This window comes from Stegastes partitus, unplaced genomic scaffold, assembly GCF_000690725.1.
Source record: "Stegastes partitus isolate 25-593 unplaced genomic scaffold, Stegastes_partitus-1.0.2 Scaffold213, whole genome shotgun sequence".
Lineage (NCBI taxonomy): Eukaryota > Metazoa > Chordata > Actinopteri > Pomacentridae > Stegastes > Stegastes partitus.
The window spans coordinates 397387-413406 of record NW_007577944.1 but is presented as its reverse complement, the minus strand read 5'-3'; the positions used below and the strand labels follow the sequence as shown (position 1 = coordinate 413406).

The 16020-nt window shown below is 44.8% G+C and overlaps 1 protein-coding gene and 1 long non-coding RNA gene across 2 annotated transcripts in view; one reads left to right on the top strand and one right to left on the bottom strand.

Moving 5' to 3' along the window:
* Positions 1-11553, bottom strand: part of LOC103356674 (storkhead-box protein 2-like) — a 92191-nt gene extending 80638 nt beyond the window's left edge. Inside the window, exon 1 of the mRNA XM_008280915.1 lies at positions 10795-11553. Coding sequence (XP_008279137.1) covers positions 10795-11134 — 340 coding nt within the window. The 5' untranslated portion in view covers positions 11135-11553. The remainder of the gene's footprint in view (positions 1-10794) is intronic.
* Positions 11554-11689: 136 nt separating this feature from the next.
* LOC103356673 (uncharacterized) lies at positions 11690-13955 on the top strand. Its single transcript, XR_520150.1, has 2 exons — positions 11690-12998; positions 13079-13955. It is a non-coding gene; the product is annotated as an uncharacterized LOC103356673 (long non-coding RNA).
* The last annotated feature ends 2065 nt before the right edge of the window (positions 13956-16020 follow it).

The following is a 16020-nucleotide window of genomic DNA, read 5'->3' as shown; positions in this document are numbered from 1 at the left end:
TGTGTGTGTGTGTGTGTGTGTGTGTGTGTGTGTGCTCTGATCAAACAAAGGAAAGGCAGGCAAGCCATGAATTAAAGGTGTTCTTCAGACCGACACAGGCCTGCATACACACACACACACACACAAACACCCTTATTGATGTATTGAATTCCCTACTCTCTGACCACAGCCTTGACCATCAGAATGTCCAGCTGGACATTTAGTAATGTGTGAGGTCTACAGATCATGTCTTAAACCTCCTGAGCTGCTCACAGACTCCGCGATGCTACCTCCATTCATATCAAACATACGCTGAACATTTACTGGGATGATAATCACACTAGGCCCTGCTATTAGCATTCTAATCCTTGTGGCTAATGTTAGGTACGATAAAACTGACAGGTAAACTCTCAAACCCAAACACTTCCTCATTAGGACTTGTTGACCTGTCCACTTTGGATTATTGTCTTACTATGAAAAATTATTAGTGCTACAGCGACTAGTTGTACCACAATCTGTCATAACGTTGTCCTGTGGTGTGTGCATGTCTGAGATTAGGAAGAAGAATATCTGTGACATTCCTCTTTATGTGTGAGGCGACCCAATTTGACAATCTTGTGGGATGCTCAGACTCCTGCAGCGTGAGCCCATACACAACATTTGAAACTGAACCTTGAAACTATTCAGCAGTCCTTTGAATGTCTGTCCTAAAAGCTGCCACCTTCACTTGAGGTTAAAGAAGTGCTTCACTTACAGGAAGGAAACAAACGGCTCTTTAAGGGTGTCTAAAAACTCCTCTACTTCCAAGCCTACAGGAAACCGAGCACACTTCACGAGTATGAAATGACCGTGGACGTCCAACTGCTTTCATAACATCCCCTTGCTCTTCAATCAACAAGCAAACCAGGAACCCCTCAAATACACCATGAGTCAGAACTTTACAACGCTCTGCACTCAGCACAGACAGAAGAAGCTCAAATGATGCAACACACTTTTCACAAAACACCTGATGAGATGCGCCCATCACTGTTTATTTATCAAGATGTCCCAAAAGAGAAACCCTTTCACTTATTATCTATACACACTCAGATCACAAACCTGAAATACTTAATTATTTATCTATTAAATACATAACTAACTTCAGCCACTGTAGAACAAGTCAAATGATCCACCTGGATGACTGTTCACATCCGATTCCTTCCAAGACACAGAATCCTATGGAAGCCTATAGCAGGCTTTTGAACATTTAATTCCATAATAACATTATAATTTTCCACCAGTGGTATTTGAGTGAAAATGAAAATGTTATCATCCAATTTTCATCTTTTTACTTGTATGGGTATTCCATGAGCATATTAAAATAAAAATAAACAGGACATTTGTCTTTTCATTGCTAGCTAACCTGCTCTTCAGCGGCCGATATTCCAGTGACAAAAGCCCCTGATCATTTGCATTGACATGTAGCTCACTCTTTAAAAAATCTAAATGAAAAAGAAAATGAAAATTTCCAACAATGTGAAAGCAAAATGAAAAGGGTATTCCTATGGAGTGTGAGAGTGTGTGGTGAGGCTTCGCAGAGGACCGTCTGGTTTCACCCTGACAACATGCTGACTGTAATGCAGTTGGGTTGTTTGATGCTTTGCTGTCCTTCAGGCAGTTCCTAGTGGATGGAGATTTATACTAAAATAACTCTATAACACTAGGTTTCCACAAATCATCAGTAACAGGAGAAAAACATGCAAGGTTTTCTCACCAGTGTAAAGACAATATTCACCAAACTGAAGAAAATGGAGAGCATCACTCCAGCCTCCTGCCAGTGGGCTCACAGCCAGACTGAAGCACTGCACAACAAGCTGCAGCTGCTGTAATCTAAGGCCAATTCATGCTCTCCACGTCCATGTCCGCAAGGGCACACGTGATACAAGTGTTGTATTCCACACAAACCTGTAACAGTGCGCGGAGCATTCATTGTAGACATGAGGACCGTCCACACTACGATGCACATGCCAGGACAACTCATACTGCTTTAAACAACAGTGAAGGACGTACGGAGGTATTAACGTCCAGCAACACATTTTTACTTCATCAGCAACAGAGCTGTAACTGAAGTAGTCGGTGCTGGACTGTGACAGTGCTTTGAGTTGCAAATGCTTTCCATCAAGTTCTGAATTCTCCGGAAAGTCTGTGCTACGTCGGCCCTGAAGCTGTGCTACCGTCCCTAGAATTAGCTGTTTGTCTGTCTGCATTCAACGTCAGGGGCAATACAATTACTCACACACACACCAGTGTGGAGCTACTGTAGTATAAACAGTGAGTTTCATCATATCTGCAAGGGTCCACCGTGCAGGATCCTGTGCAGCAGTTTGTACTGACCAGGCGCCCTGTTGTTCACCTGGATAAGGAGGCTGCTGCCCTCCATCTCTCTGCTCCCCTCTTTCCTGTTTCTCGGTTGTCACTATCCATAAAAACCAAAAAAACCAAAAAGGAAAACAATCATGCAGACTGTTGACACTGCAGCGCACCTACTGTGCATGTGCCAGGAAAGCAAACGTTTGGTACGAAGAGAGATTGTGAGGTGCCTCTCCGCCATCTGCACCTTCATGTTCATCAGATAGAGTTGGAATTGAAATAGTCGCTGTTTGACTGTGGAAGAGCTTTCCATCAACACAGCCCAAACACAATATATTCCTGATTTATCCACAAATGCTATTTCCATCAACAACCTCGGCCTAAACTCTAACAAGCTGCATGTTCTTCTGTTGGCGATGCGACCATCTACATAGCAGATGTGTCCCACTGCAGGATGAATCAGGATGTACTATGTGCTGCTGCTGAAATGTCTCCAGTACAGCAGGAACCAGCGCCAACACATGTTGTCTTAGCGAGGTATCCATCCATCCATCATCTCTACACCTTAATCCTCACTAGGGTCATGGCAGGCGAAGCCTATCCCAGCTGACTCAGGGTGTCCGTAGGTGTGAATGTGAGCGTGCTTGGTTGTCTGTCTCTAAGTGTGGCCCTGCGATGGACTGGCGACCTGTTCAGGGTGTCTCTTGCCTTCGCCCTAAATCAGCTGGGATAGACTCCAGCCCCCCCGCGACCCTTGTGAGGATTAAGCGGTGTATAGATGATGGATGGATGGATGGATGGATGGATGGATGGAGAATGTTTTACTACTTTCTTTAAAGTCAGAAGTTTACATCTACTAAGATGCCTTCGGACTACTTGGGAAAGCCCAGATGATGATGTCATGGCTTTGGAAGCTTCTGATTGGTTAACTGACAACATCTGAATTAACTGGAGGCACACCTGTGGATGTATTTTAAGGCACACCTCAAACACACTGCTTCCTTTGGTGACAACATGGAACATCTAAAGAAACCAGACAAGATATCAGGAAGAGAACTGTGGACCTCCACAAGTCTGGTTCATCCTTGGGTACAATGTCCAGATGCCTGAAGGTTCCACGTTCATCTGTTCAAACAGTTATATAAAGTATAAACACCATGGGAATGTCCAGCAATCATAGTGCTCAGGAAGAAGACGGGTTCTGTGTCCAGAGATAAAGTGTTCTGGTTGAAATGTGTGTATCAACCCCAGAACAAAAGCTAAAGACCTTGTGAAGATGCTGCTGAAGCTGGTCAGAGAGTCATTATCCACAGTGAAACCAGTCCTGTACCGACATGGGCTGAAAGGCTGCTCAGAGAGGAAGAACACATTACTCCAGACGAAACATAGAAAAGACAGATTACAGTTTGTAAACGCACACAGGGACAAAGAGCTTCATTAGTGGAGACATGTCCTGTGGTCTGATGGAACTAAACCTGAACTGTTTTGCCTTAATGACCATCGTTACATTTGGAGGAAAAATGGGGAAGCTTGAAGGCTGAGAACACCATCCCAGCTATGAAGCAGGGGGGTGGCATCATCATGCTGTGGGGGTGTTCTGCTGCAGGAGGGACTGGTGCACTTCACACAATAGATGGCATCATGAGGAAAGAACATTATGTGAAAATATTGAAGCAGCATCTCCAGACATCAGCAGGAAGTTAAAGCTTGGGCACTAATGGGTCTTCAGATGGACAATGACCCTCAGCATAATGCCAGATTAGTTACAGAGAGGCTTCAGGACAACAAAGTCAGTGTTGTGGAGTGGCCATCACAAAGCCCTTATCTCAGTCCTGGAGAACATTAGTGGGCAGAGCTGAAAAGGCGTGTGGAGCAAGGAGGCCAAAAAACCTGACTCAGTTCCACCAGTTCTGTCAGGAGGAATGAGCCGGAATTCATCAGACTGTTGTGAGAAGCTTGTGGAAGGAAACCCAGAACGTTTGATCCAAGTCATACAGTTTAAAGGCAATGCTACCAAATACTGAGGAAATGGATGTAACCTTCTGACTTTGAAGAAAGTAGTAAAACATTCTCTGTCTCATTATTCAATGCAAATAGAAAGCAAATAGAAATAATGTTGGTAATCCTGACTGACCTGAAACAGGAAAAGTTTAGTCTGACATTAAATCAGACTAAACTTTTCCTGTTTCAGGAGAAAAAAAAAGGTTATGTGTCCTTTTATATAGCGTATGTAAACGTCTGATTTCAACTGTGTAACATCTGGTTTCAACTATGCAATGTACAGTGCTGTGAAAAAGTATTTGTCCCCTTCTCCAATTCTTATTGTTTTCCATATTTTCCCCACTTTAATGTTTAAGATCTAAAATGGTCAGTTTTATCACAGCACAATGCCACAGATGCTGCGTGTAATTGGCTGCTGACTGCAGGAATGTCCACCAAAGCTGTTGCCTGTGTGAATGTTCATTTCTCTACCATAAGCGGCCTCCAAAGGCATTTCAGAGAGTTTGGCAGTACATCCAACCGGCCTCACAGCTGCAGACCAGGTGTAACCACACCAGCCCAGGACCTCCACATCCAGCATCTTCACCTCCAAGATCGTCTGAGACCAGCCACCCAGACAGCTGCTGCAACAATCGGTTTGCATTACCAAAGAATTTCTGCACAGACTCTTAGAAACCATCTCAGGGAAGCTCATCTGCAGTTCGTTGTCGTAACCAACTTGAGCGCCATTCAATGGCGTCTGGCTCTTTGGAGTGGTGCTCTCCTCACAGATGAATCCTGGTTTTCACTATACAGATGGCAGACAGCGTGTATGGGGTCATGTGGGTGAGCGGTTTGCTGATGTCAGTGTTGTGAGTCGAGCAGCCCATGGTGGCAATAGGGTTATGGTGTGGGCAGGCGTATGTTATGGACAACCAGCACAGGTGCATTTTATTGATGGCCGTTGGAATGCACAGAGATACTGTGATGAGATCCCGAGGCCCGTTGTTGAGCCATTCATCCACGACCATCACCTCATGTGGCAGCATAATAATGCACAGCCCCAAGGATCTGGACACATGTCCTGGAAGCTGAAAACATCCCAGCTCTTGCTTGGCCAGTGTACTCACCGGACATGTCACCCATTGATCATATTTGGGATGCTCTGGATCGGTGTATGCAACAGCGTGTTCCAGTTCCTGCCAATATCCAGCAACTCGGCCCATTGAAGAGGAGTGGATCAACGTTCCAACAACCTGATCAGCTCTATGTGAAGGAGATGTGTTGCAGTGCGTGAGGCAAATGGTGGTCACACCAGATACTGACTGGTCTTCTGCTGTCTAATCAGTATCTTGATACCACCTGTGAGGTGGAGGGATTGTCTCAGCAAAGGAGAAGTGCTCACTTACACAGATTTGGACAAATTTGTGAACAATATCTGAAAAAAAGTCCTTTTGTGTACATAGAAAAAGTCTCAGATCTCTGATTTCAGCTCATGAAAAATGGAAGCAAAAACAAAGTGTAGATGTCACCAGCTCTGCAGACTAGCTTTTCCAATGGTAGCACTGGTGCTACCAGCTTTCTGTATTGGTCACACCAGCTAATGATTTGGTCACCCTACTCCCATATTTTGGTTCAGCATTGCTACAGCTATTAATGCACCATGCAGCTGATGAAAAGTTGTTTATGTATAATCTAATCATGTTGCAATGATCTTCAGTGATACAAGACTTGATATTTGTCAAATGTTTTAATCTGAAAAAAAAACATTTATTTTGTCACAAATCCCCTTCTAATATCAGTCATTAACTGGACACAGGCTAAACAATTGCTGAAAATGCCCATGGGTAGATGGTGCATTTTACCGATGTTCCCTGAACGCCTCACACGCTGCTCCAGTAGATGCTACATTTTACCGATGTTCCCTGAGCGCCTCACACGCTGCTCCACTAGATGCTATATTTTACAGATGTTCCCTGAACACCTCACATGCTGCTCCAGTAGATGCTACCAGGTGCAGCAGTGCATCTCCTCTGACAGGTGAGCGACCAGACATTTGTTGGAAAACGTGTTCTACACAAATTTGCTCAAGTTACAAAGTTTTCTATTATTCTTTATGAAGATACGATTCTACGAGCTGAGTGCATTTTAAATGTCCAGACCACTGGCCATCCTGTTCATATAGTCAGAACTGTGATGGTTGTTGACATGTGGACCTTCCAGATTGAATGTGGGGCTACTTTTTCTTCCTGACCGACTCAGTCGAGATCTGTCTGCCTGCACCTGAACACTTTCATCATCAGGTGTGTCGGACCTCTCTCACCTTGCTGTGTTTTCGTTTTTTTAACATAATTGGCTATACATCGTTTTATCATTGGAACACAGTAACAGTGAAACTGACTGTTTTACCCTCAGACAGAGAGAGACTGAGTCAATGTGGAAGAAATATGAATATTTCCAACCACAATAACTGGAGCAGCAGCTACCTGTGCTGACAGAAGGAACCAGATCAGCCTGATGATTGTCGTTCACTGGCACACTGCAACTACATGACATTTTAACTTGCAACACTCTCAAAAAAAGGTCATATATGCAACTATTTGGGTCGCAGTCTGTGGCCCTGGTTTCAGGTTATTTACTGCTGCAGATTTTCCATACGTAATACTTCCAAATTTATCTGGCTACTTGCTGAAAATCAGTTTTAAATCAAGTCTCTTTTTTTTTCAATCTAGAATTTAAGTAAATTGGTGGTTATTTCGCAGTAAACATTAACTGTCAGTGGTTAGAAACTGTTTTGTCAGCATATGTCTAAAAAAAAAAACCCTAAATGTTGGTTAAAGAAATGATTTAAAATTTGCGTCCCAATTTAAAGTTGTAACGTATTTTGTAAAAAGAAGACAGCACAGTGAACAACAAACCAAAAGAAGCATTGACTGTAGATGTAGGTAGTTAGCATTTACACTAGTTGCCTTAGTTATTGACGTGTGGCTTGGCTCCGGTGCAGCGCCGGCATTTCGGTTACTGGATTCATTATTTAGCAGCTGCCTCTGCAAAAGCCAAAGACGATGCAAGTCCTCTCCACAGTATTTGAGCTGTTCTAATCATTAACAGTATTCTGTCTGAGTTGTTCTCAATTCACTAGTTAATTTATTTAGCTTGATGAAGACAAGTGCAACTTGTGTTGTCATTCTTTCTAAGGCTGTCATTGTTGCAGTGTGGGGTCACCAGGGACCAGCATTCAGAAGTTTAAAAATGTTGAAACACATGCAATTTGGTGGTAAACGGTAAATGGTTTGCACTTATATAGCGCTTTTCTACCCTTCTACGCTTTTCAAAGTGCTTTACAACGTGTTTCTCATTCACACACATTCATACACCAACAGCCACAGAACTGCCATGCAAGGTGTTTCAGGTTCTTACCCAAGGACACTTCCACTGTAGAGGGGATTGAACCACCAACCTTGGAATTGGAGGACAATCGCTCTACCACCTGAGCCACAGCCGCCGGTGGCAGTTCTCATGGTCCCTGTGCGGGTGTTTCAATGTCACACACTAACACTACAGCAAATAACTGTTTAGACTCATGTTGATATGAATTGTATAGGTTCTCATGAAATATGTTCAGGTTCTCGTCCTTGAAACAACATTTCAGGTCAGGCAAACATTTTTTTTAGGTGCAGTTTTTTAAAAAGTCAGACACATGTGTAACTATGGGGACACATGCCCACTACTGTTGTGTGAGAAGCATGTCCCTGAAACATCACCAATGGCTGTATGTATTCCTATTTCCTTTCATTTGGTTAGCACGAACAAGTAAAAGCTTAACTTGGCATTGCTGCTCCTCTTCACTGGCACCAAACCACTCTGTGGCGGTGCCCAGTGTTACTCAGTTAGCAGCATCCACAGCTTGTTGCCAGACATGACCCAGTGTTCTCTCACGTGACCCACTATAGACTAGCATGGCATGCTTGTTAGAGCGAGATATTCTGTAAAACCATGTTGATTGTTGAATTAAAAACCAAAACAGGGGGGACACATCTGTGTAGAAAAGCATGTGTCTTAGTGTGGGCAGTGCCTCATACGATCCTGGTAGACGTCAGATGACAGAGTTGTGTGCTGCAGCAGAATAACCTGAGACACCTTTCTTTGATTCTGTGATGAACAATGACTGATATTTGTCCCCAGAATTTATTTTGGTTGGTTAATGTCTGTAACTATTAGTGAGCCGGTGCTAAGTTCAGTGCAGGTTGGTGACACTGGGTCCCACTCTGACCAATCAGTACATCAAGCGTTCCTACAAGGAAAGAGTGGTGCAACCACACATGAATGAAGCTCAGCAGGCTTCAGGTAAGGTCTACGTCCTTCTCTTCCATTTTTCTTCCATCCATAAGGCATTTAGCCTTATGACACATCAACAGCTAGTACAGCCACAAGTAAATGGTAAATGGTCTGCACTTATATAGCTGCTTTATCCAAAGCACTTCACAATGTGTTTCTCATTCATACATTCACACATACATTCACACACACATTCATACACCAATGGCCACTGAGCTGAGTTTAACAAATATATTGCTAAGAAATAGTGTTTATTGCGGCTAATTGTCAGTCGACCAGACTAACCTCACAAAGCCGTGGCAGGCTCAACAGGTGGAGACCAAACATCCAATGCACTTCATGTTGTTCTGTTTATTTGGCTTTGTTACAATCTCATGGCATTTCTGCCCATGCAATGTAAATAACGAACAAACAAACAAGCTGACTGTTGCTAAACATGTAAAACTGTGCAAAGAAATGGTTAGAAACTACAAATGAAAGAGCAGAAAGAAACTACGGTCAACAAAAGTGATCACCACACACTCTCCCTGCCTCCATGCTTCTGAATGCCAGCCTGTGCCCAGGTGAGTGCACCCCAATCATCAAACCAACAGTGACATGCCCATCAACCAGTACCAGGGCACACATGTCCTGCATATGGCTCCTACAGTGTTGTCATGATACCAGAATGTTGACTTGGATACAACACCTGCCGAAATAAATCCACACTTGAAGCTGAAATGACACCACAGCAAAACCCTGAGACATCTTTGGGACAGCCTGCTGTTGTTCATTTAACTTTGAATAAAAAAGTAATTTGACTGAATAGAAGATTAGAATCTGCTATCAGAGTACAAAGCTGTGGAGAGACTTCAGTGTCTGGTCTCCTTTAGTGTGCTGTAGTAGGCTGATGATCTGGTCTGAGCTTCATTCAGTCCAGACCTACAGTCAGACATTATGTTTACTGTGTTCATGCTCAATAACTGTAGTTTCTGTATTGTTAAATGTTGTCTTGTTTCCTTTCTCATATATAGTAAGGTATGTTTTGACAACCAATTAGTACATTTAGAACATTAATCGTGTTATAGTACGCAGTAATATGAGGCCCCTATACATGAATCATCGGTTTTATTCTAACCAACCAGGTCTCCCTTATTGAACAGTGTTTAACAGACTGAACACACATTCTCAAGTCTTCACTGACAATTTGGTAGTAATTAAAATGGCGTGGTCATGTTAACGACTGAGCAGACTGACGATTAGAAGTGGTGCTGCTAATGTGCATACTGTGACCGACTGACTTTCAGCAGCTGTGAGCTCTGATTAGGTCAGTGTAAGCAGGATGAAGGCTGGTACACAGAGACACAGCGTCCATCCTGGTGAGTACAGCCCAGTTCAACAACTATCATTGCTCATTAGAAACTATCATTAAAAACTGTGGAAACTGTTCACTTGTTACCAACCCAATCACTCCTGTGACTTATATTACTTATCACATTGGCTAACGGTGCTCTCTGACGTTTGAATGTGTCGGTGCGATGCTCCACCGGTCTGGAGGCCCTGACTCTGCCCCCCCCCCACAACTTCACAACAGGCTTCGTGGCTTCACACAGGCTTTCCCTCTTCAGTGACATACTTCCACGTTTCATTTCATGCATCTGCCTTCTCCACCAGCCGTGGACACTCAGCATCAGCGTTTGAATGTGCAGTCATGCTGGAGAGGTGAGCAGCACACACACACACACACACAGGCTGGTACCGATACTAATGACACAGGAGCCAGTGCTGTTTCTATGGTCAGGTCCAACACCACTATGTACCTGCTGTCAGGCCTTGGAAGCTCCTCCTCTACCTATATCACTGCAACACCTGTGACTGAGGATCACAAACAGGTCACACCGTCTGAACCCTCATTCCAGTTTCTGCATTAATTGTTTCATTGCAATAAACAGTCCAGATCTGAGCATGTGTTGGAGTAAAACAAATGAAACTCAGCAGATCATCTGGTGCACATTTAAATCTGGAGGATTTAGAGACATGGAAATGTTCACTGAGACCCAAACCACTGGATTCTATCTGATTAATGAGGACACAGCAGAGTCCCAAAGCAGTGATGACTGGACTGAGCAGCACCAGCTGTGTGAGCCCGGTGGGCTGTGGAGGCCTTACCCAGGTACTTGATGGTGAATCCCCGCGGCGGATTGAGGGACCTCCGCATCCATCCCTCCCTCAGCACCTCCAGGTGGTCCTCCTTCCCCTGGATGAGAAGCACATGCTCGTCTATCCATCCCAGGAAGAAGGTCTCGGACACGGCCTCGGTAATCCGCTGGTTCCAAACGTGCTGCTGCGTGTTTTCTGCTTTGAAATCGGCGAAAATCTCGTAGCCGGTGTGGTGTCTGGGCAGCTCGTCGCTCTCGGACACCCGGGCCGCCCCCAGCGCCTCCCCAGCCCCGACCCTGGACAGGACGATGGCCAAGGAGTGGGGCGCTATCTGCAGGAAAGACTCCATTGTCACGTCGGCCTCTAGCAGGCTGTGGGACGCAGCAGAACCATGGTATTCATGTGAAACAAAGCGTCCATGTTAGCTAGCAGCGCAGCTACGTCTCGCGGCAACCGCATTCTACCGCCGTGGCTCCATGAAGCTAGCCTGCTAGCTCCTAGTTAGCCCCACATGAAGCCGTTCCCGCACCTCTCAGGTGCATCTCCTGCTCCCGACGGAATAGATCGCCCTGTGACCGGACCCGGTGTTTAGTCAGTATTCATCCCGAGCCCCGTCGACTCGAAACGAGAGATGACATCCGTGACTGTCGACGTAAAGTCCGTTAATACGCCAGGGACCCGTAAACGTAGCCGCTAGCTGGATGCTAACGCGTTAATGGATTCACCCAGGCAACAGATGCGCGAGCCGCCGCTCCTTCCGCCAGCGGCCAGCAGCGCGGTCTCCCCCGTGTCCAGCCCCCGGGTGAACGTGGAGGAGGGAAGCCTTGAGCCGCCGGACGGACGTGTCGTGGGTCGCGTCTGGCACGCTTCAGTCCGGAGCCTCGGTCCGGAGTGTCGGTACGCGGCGGATGCGGCACTGAATGATCCAGGTGGAGACGCAGCGGCGCTGCTCGGTACGTCAGGAGCACGTCAACGGGACCGGAGCGGTGTCTGTCCGGCTGCATCAAGTTAAGGTTTCTAATGCCACAGTAGGTCTGATGGAGAGTAGAGCAGCTCGTTTATGTGTCATATGTTTAGTACTGATCCGTTAACCTGTTGATCTGTTTAATTTCTCTTGTTTTACTGATGCTTCCGTTGCACTGCAGTCACTGATCAGAAACGGAATGTCGTTCTCTTGCGTATGAAAATGCACAGTGCTAATGACAATAACACCGTTGAACCTTGAACCTTGATCTGCTAAATGAGACCCTTCTCTGGCTGGTCCTGGACAGGTTCTGCCTCTTCTAGAAAAACAACAGCTGTCAGGATAAATGCCAAATGTGCACTGATATCCAGTAAAGTGCCTGAAAAAATCAGATCAGAGACAGACTTATTGCCAGATATAGCTTACACAATAAGAGGAATTAGTTCTGGTGGGTTGGTGCAACAATACATATAGAGTAAGGTCCAATGGACAAGATAAAAATATAAAAAAAATAACTTTGAAAAAACAAACAAAAAAGTAATTACAAATAACTTTAATGATGCAAAGCAGAAGCAAAAAATATTGTGGAGTGAAGAATTAAAGTAAAATTTAAACCATAAACTGTAGTATTATTTACAGAATATTGATATTGACATTTAAACAGATTATACAGAGTGCAGATTGAAGGTGTGGAGGAGCAACATGACCAACAAATGGTGCACCTGTCAAAGTAGGGTTACATACACATTCCTATAAATGTCTCTTATTTCTGAACTGTCTTCATGGTTTCCATCACTATGTGGCCCAGCCTTTGTCCAAGCCGCTGCCTGAGGAGAACACCTCTAGGATTGACTTTGGAGGTTGCTGCACTGAATTCTTTAACTCATCATCATAATGTCTAAGTTGTAAATGACTGAAAAAGTCCTTGGCACACAATAGATGGACATACGAATATACTTTTGGCAGCAGGCACAAAAGCCATGACAAAAAAGTGGAGGTGTCACGCCCGCTGCCGCTAGGGCCAGGTAGCGGCAGTCCTTTCTCTCTCTCCCTTTTTTCCTCCTTTCTCTCTCTCCCTCTCCTCTAACTAGGTGGGCGTGAGCTGGTGATGTGCATGAAGAGAGCGGGAAGGTGATCTCAATCCGCTGATTACGCTAATGTGCGTTTGCCGCAGCTGCGTCTCATCATGAGACCAGCATTTAAGCCACGACCAGGCCACTATTCGTCGCCGGACCGTGAACAGTCCTCAGTCAGTTGCTGACCCAGATTGTTTATTCGCAGCTTCTTTTCTTGTCAGCCGCAATCTAACTTTGCCTTTTCCGTCTGCAGCCCGGATCATCAGCCACTCCGTCAGCCGGCGACTCCTGACATTAGGAACCGGATTCTCCACATGTCACCTGCCCGCTCTTGTCCACCCGTCAGTCCCGACGCCGCTCCACCACTACGGCTCCGTCAGCTCACCAGCACCAGCTCCGCTCACCTTTCACTCCCTGGCGTCCGCTCCCGGTCTCCGCCTGCCTCTCCACCGCAGCCGCGGCCACGCTGATCCCTCCGCTCCACCTTCCTCTCTCTGGATTCCCTGGCGTCTGCTCCCGGTCTTAGTCCGCCTCTCCACCGCAGCCGCGGCAACGCCGACCCCTCTGCACCACCTACCCTCCCTGTTCCCCCTCTCTACTCGGTCGGCTCTTGTCAGGTCTGGTTCTCCCGGTGTGGTTTTTGCTAGCCTGATAAACTTAGCATTCCTACTGAGCGTCAGTACTCAGCCCGTCTTATGTAGCGCTAGCCTTAAGACAATCTTTATAGTCTGCCCGTCCGTATGTCGTGTAAATCTGTATAGTGCTTTTATTCTGTCTGTATGTAGCGTTAGCTTCTGAGACGTCTTTAGTCTGCCTGTCTGTATGTCCTGTATCACCCAGTTCAGGATAAGTCCGCCAGTCTGTGCGTAGCGCTAGCTTGATTAGATAGCTTTTTGGTCTGCTAGCCTTTTCTGTTTGAGTTTCCTCGTTAGCACCTTATGGTGTCCTCCTTTAGTTGTTCCTCTGTTTAGTTCAGTTTTGGTTTCTCGGTTTCCGACTCGGTGGTACTGAGCTTGGGTCCGTGTCTTTAGTTCTTTTGTTTCAGCCAACCTAGTTTAGTTTGCCCTGCCTGCAAACCTTTGAGTTCTGTACTTATCTTCTGTGTGTTCAATAAATCATTGTTTATAAACTGCCTGTCTGCCGTGTCCTGTTGCCTAGCGTTTGAGTCTCTGAACCAGTCCGTAACAGGAGGGTGCAGAGTGAACAACCATCCAGGACTGGGCTCAAATAAACGGAATGGAAAAGATCACCTTCACAGTAAATTTAAAGATGGACCTATTTGTTAAACACTGGATTTACTTTGGAGAAATATGCTAAACATTATATGCCAGATATTGTGTAGAATATATTCAGGTTTCAGCTGCCAGGGCTACCACACCTTGGTGTGGATGTTAGTGTTTTTGTTTTGTTTTTCATAAATATTTACTTGAAATTTTTCCCAACTTGTGATGTACAATGCTACACTTGTCTATTTATTTTTACATACAAAAAATAGGAAAGGGACACAAAAGGAAATGGCACATTTTCATATTTGTCATTTTCTGGGTATTAATGTCATTGACTCTGTATTCACTGTATATGGCAACTGAGATTTCTTGTCTTTTATTTTTCAACAAAAATATAGTGAAGAAAGTCTGTGGCACACCATACTCAATTTTTAAATTGTCCACATCAATCTATAGAGACTCATTGATGTAACTGTACCCTTACTGAACCATGTTTTCAACCTCAGACCTCATTCAGCAGGTATGAAGCAGTCATTGCCCCAGATAGGGAAGAAGCTTGGCAACATGGGGAGATGTCCCTGATGTTTATGTGCTCTGTACTAGTAGGCAATGTTGTTCAAAGGCTTAACTCTACTTTTCATTAATTTCTTACAGGATGCTGAGCATGAACGCTATCTAGTGGCAGTTCTTTTGAAGATAACAATTAAATGTGTAACCAGGGCAGGCCATATCTACAATCAGCTCAAACATTCCTGTTGATCCTATTAATTCTTCCCACTATGGACAAAGGGAGGGATGTCCGTCTTGGAGCATCTTCCAAAAGATTGGTAACGCAGACTGATAATTATCTGAACTAATGAAATGAAAAATACTTTATCCCAGAAGGGAAATTCAATATTGTAAAAACTCACTTTTTTTTGTTATAACATATTTTATACAACAATAATCATTCAGCCAGTCAATTGTCAGTCAGATTTGTTTTTCAAGATGATGGCTGTTGGCAGGAATGAATTTCTGTATCTCTCCGTTCTACAGCGAAACTGACGCAGCCTCCCACTGAACACACTGTTGATTCTTCATTGTGTTGTGGAGAGGGTGGGAAGAATCCTCCATCATCTTCATCATCTTGTGCAGCATTCTTTTTTGAACAATCAGCTCCAGTGGTTCCAGAGTTATCCCCAGCACAGAACCACCTTTCTTGATCAGCTTGTTTAGTTTCTTTAAGTCTCTGGTTCTGATGCTACTGCCCCAGCAGATGGCTGCAAAGCTGATTGCACTTTCCACAACAGACTTATAGAAGATCTGCAACATCTTTGTGGAGACACTGAATGGTCTCAGCTTCCTTAAGAAGTAGAGTCTGCTCTGACCTTTCTTGTAGATGTAGTCAGTATTGCATTTCTAGTCTAGTCTGTTGTCCAGCTGAACTCCAAGATATTTGTAATTCTCCACCACCTCCACCTCCTCTCCAAGGATGTAGACAAGACTATGCTGCTTATTCTTGCTCCTCCTGAAGTCAACAATCATCTCTTTAGTCTTGCTGGTATTTAAGATGAGGTGATTGTTACTACACCATTTCACAAACTGACTGACCAGTTCCCTGTACTCAGCTTCTTGTCCATCACTGATACACCCCACAACTGCAGAGTCATCAGAGTACTTCTGCAGATGACAGGACTCAGAGTTGTACTGGAAGTCTGAGGTGTACAGTATGAAGAGGAATGGTGAGAGTACAGTTCCTTGTGGTGCTCCAGTGCTGCTGACTACCATCTCAGACACACAACCTTTCAGTCTCACAAACTGTGGTCTGTTTGTTAGGTAGTCATAAATCCAGGTGGTTGTGGAAGGATCCACCTGGAAGTTATGGAGCTTCTCACATAGTAAAGCAAGCTGAATAGTATTGAAGGCACTTGAGAAATCAAAGAACATGACCCTCAAAGTGCTGCCTGACTGGTCCAGATGAGAGTGGGCT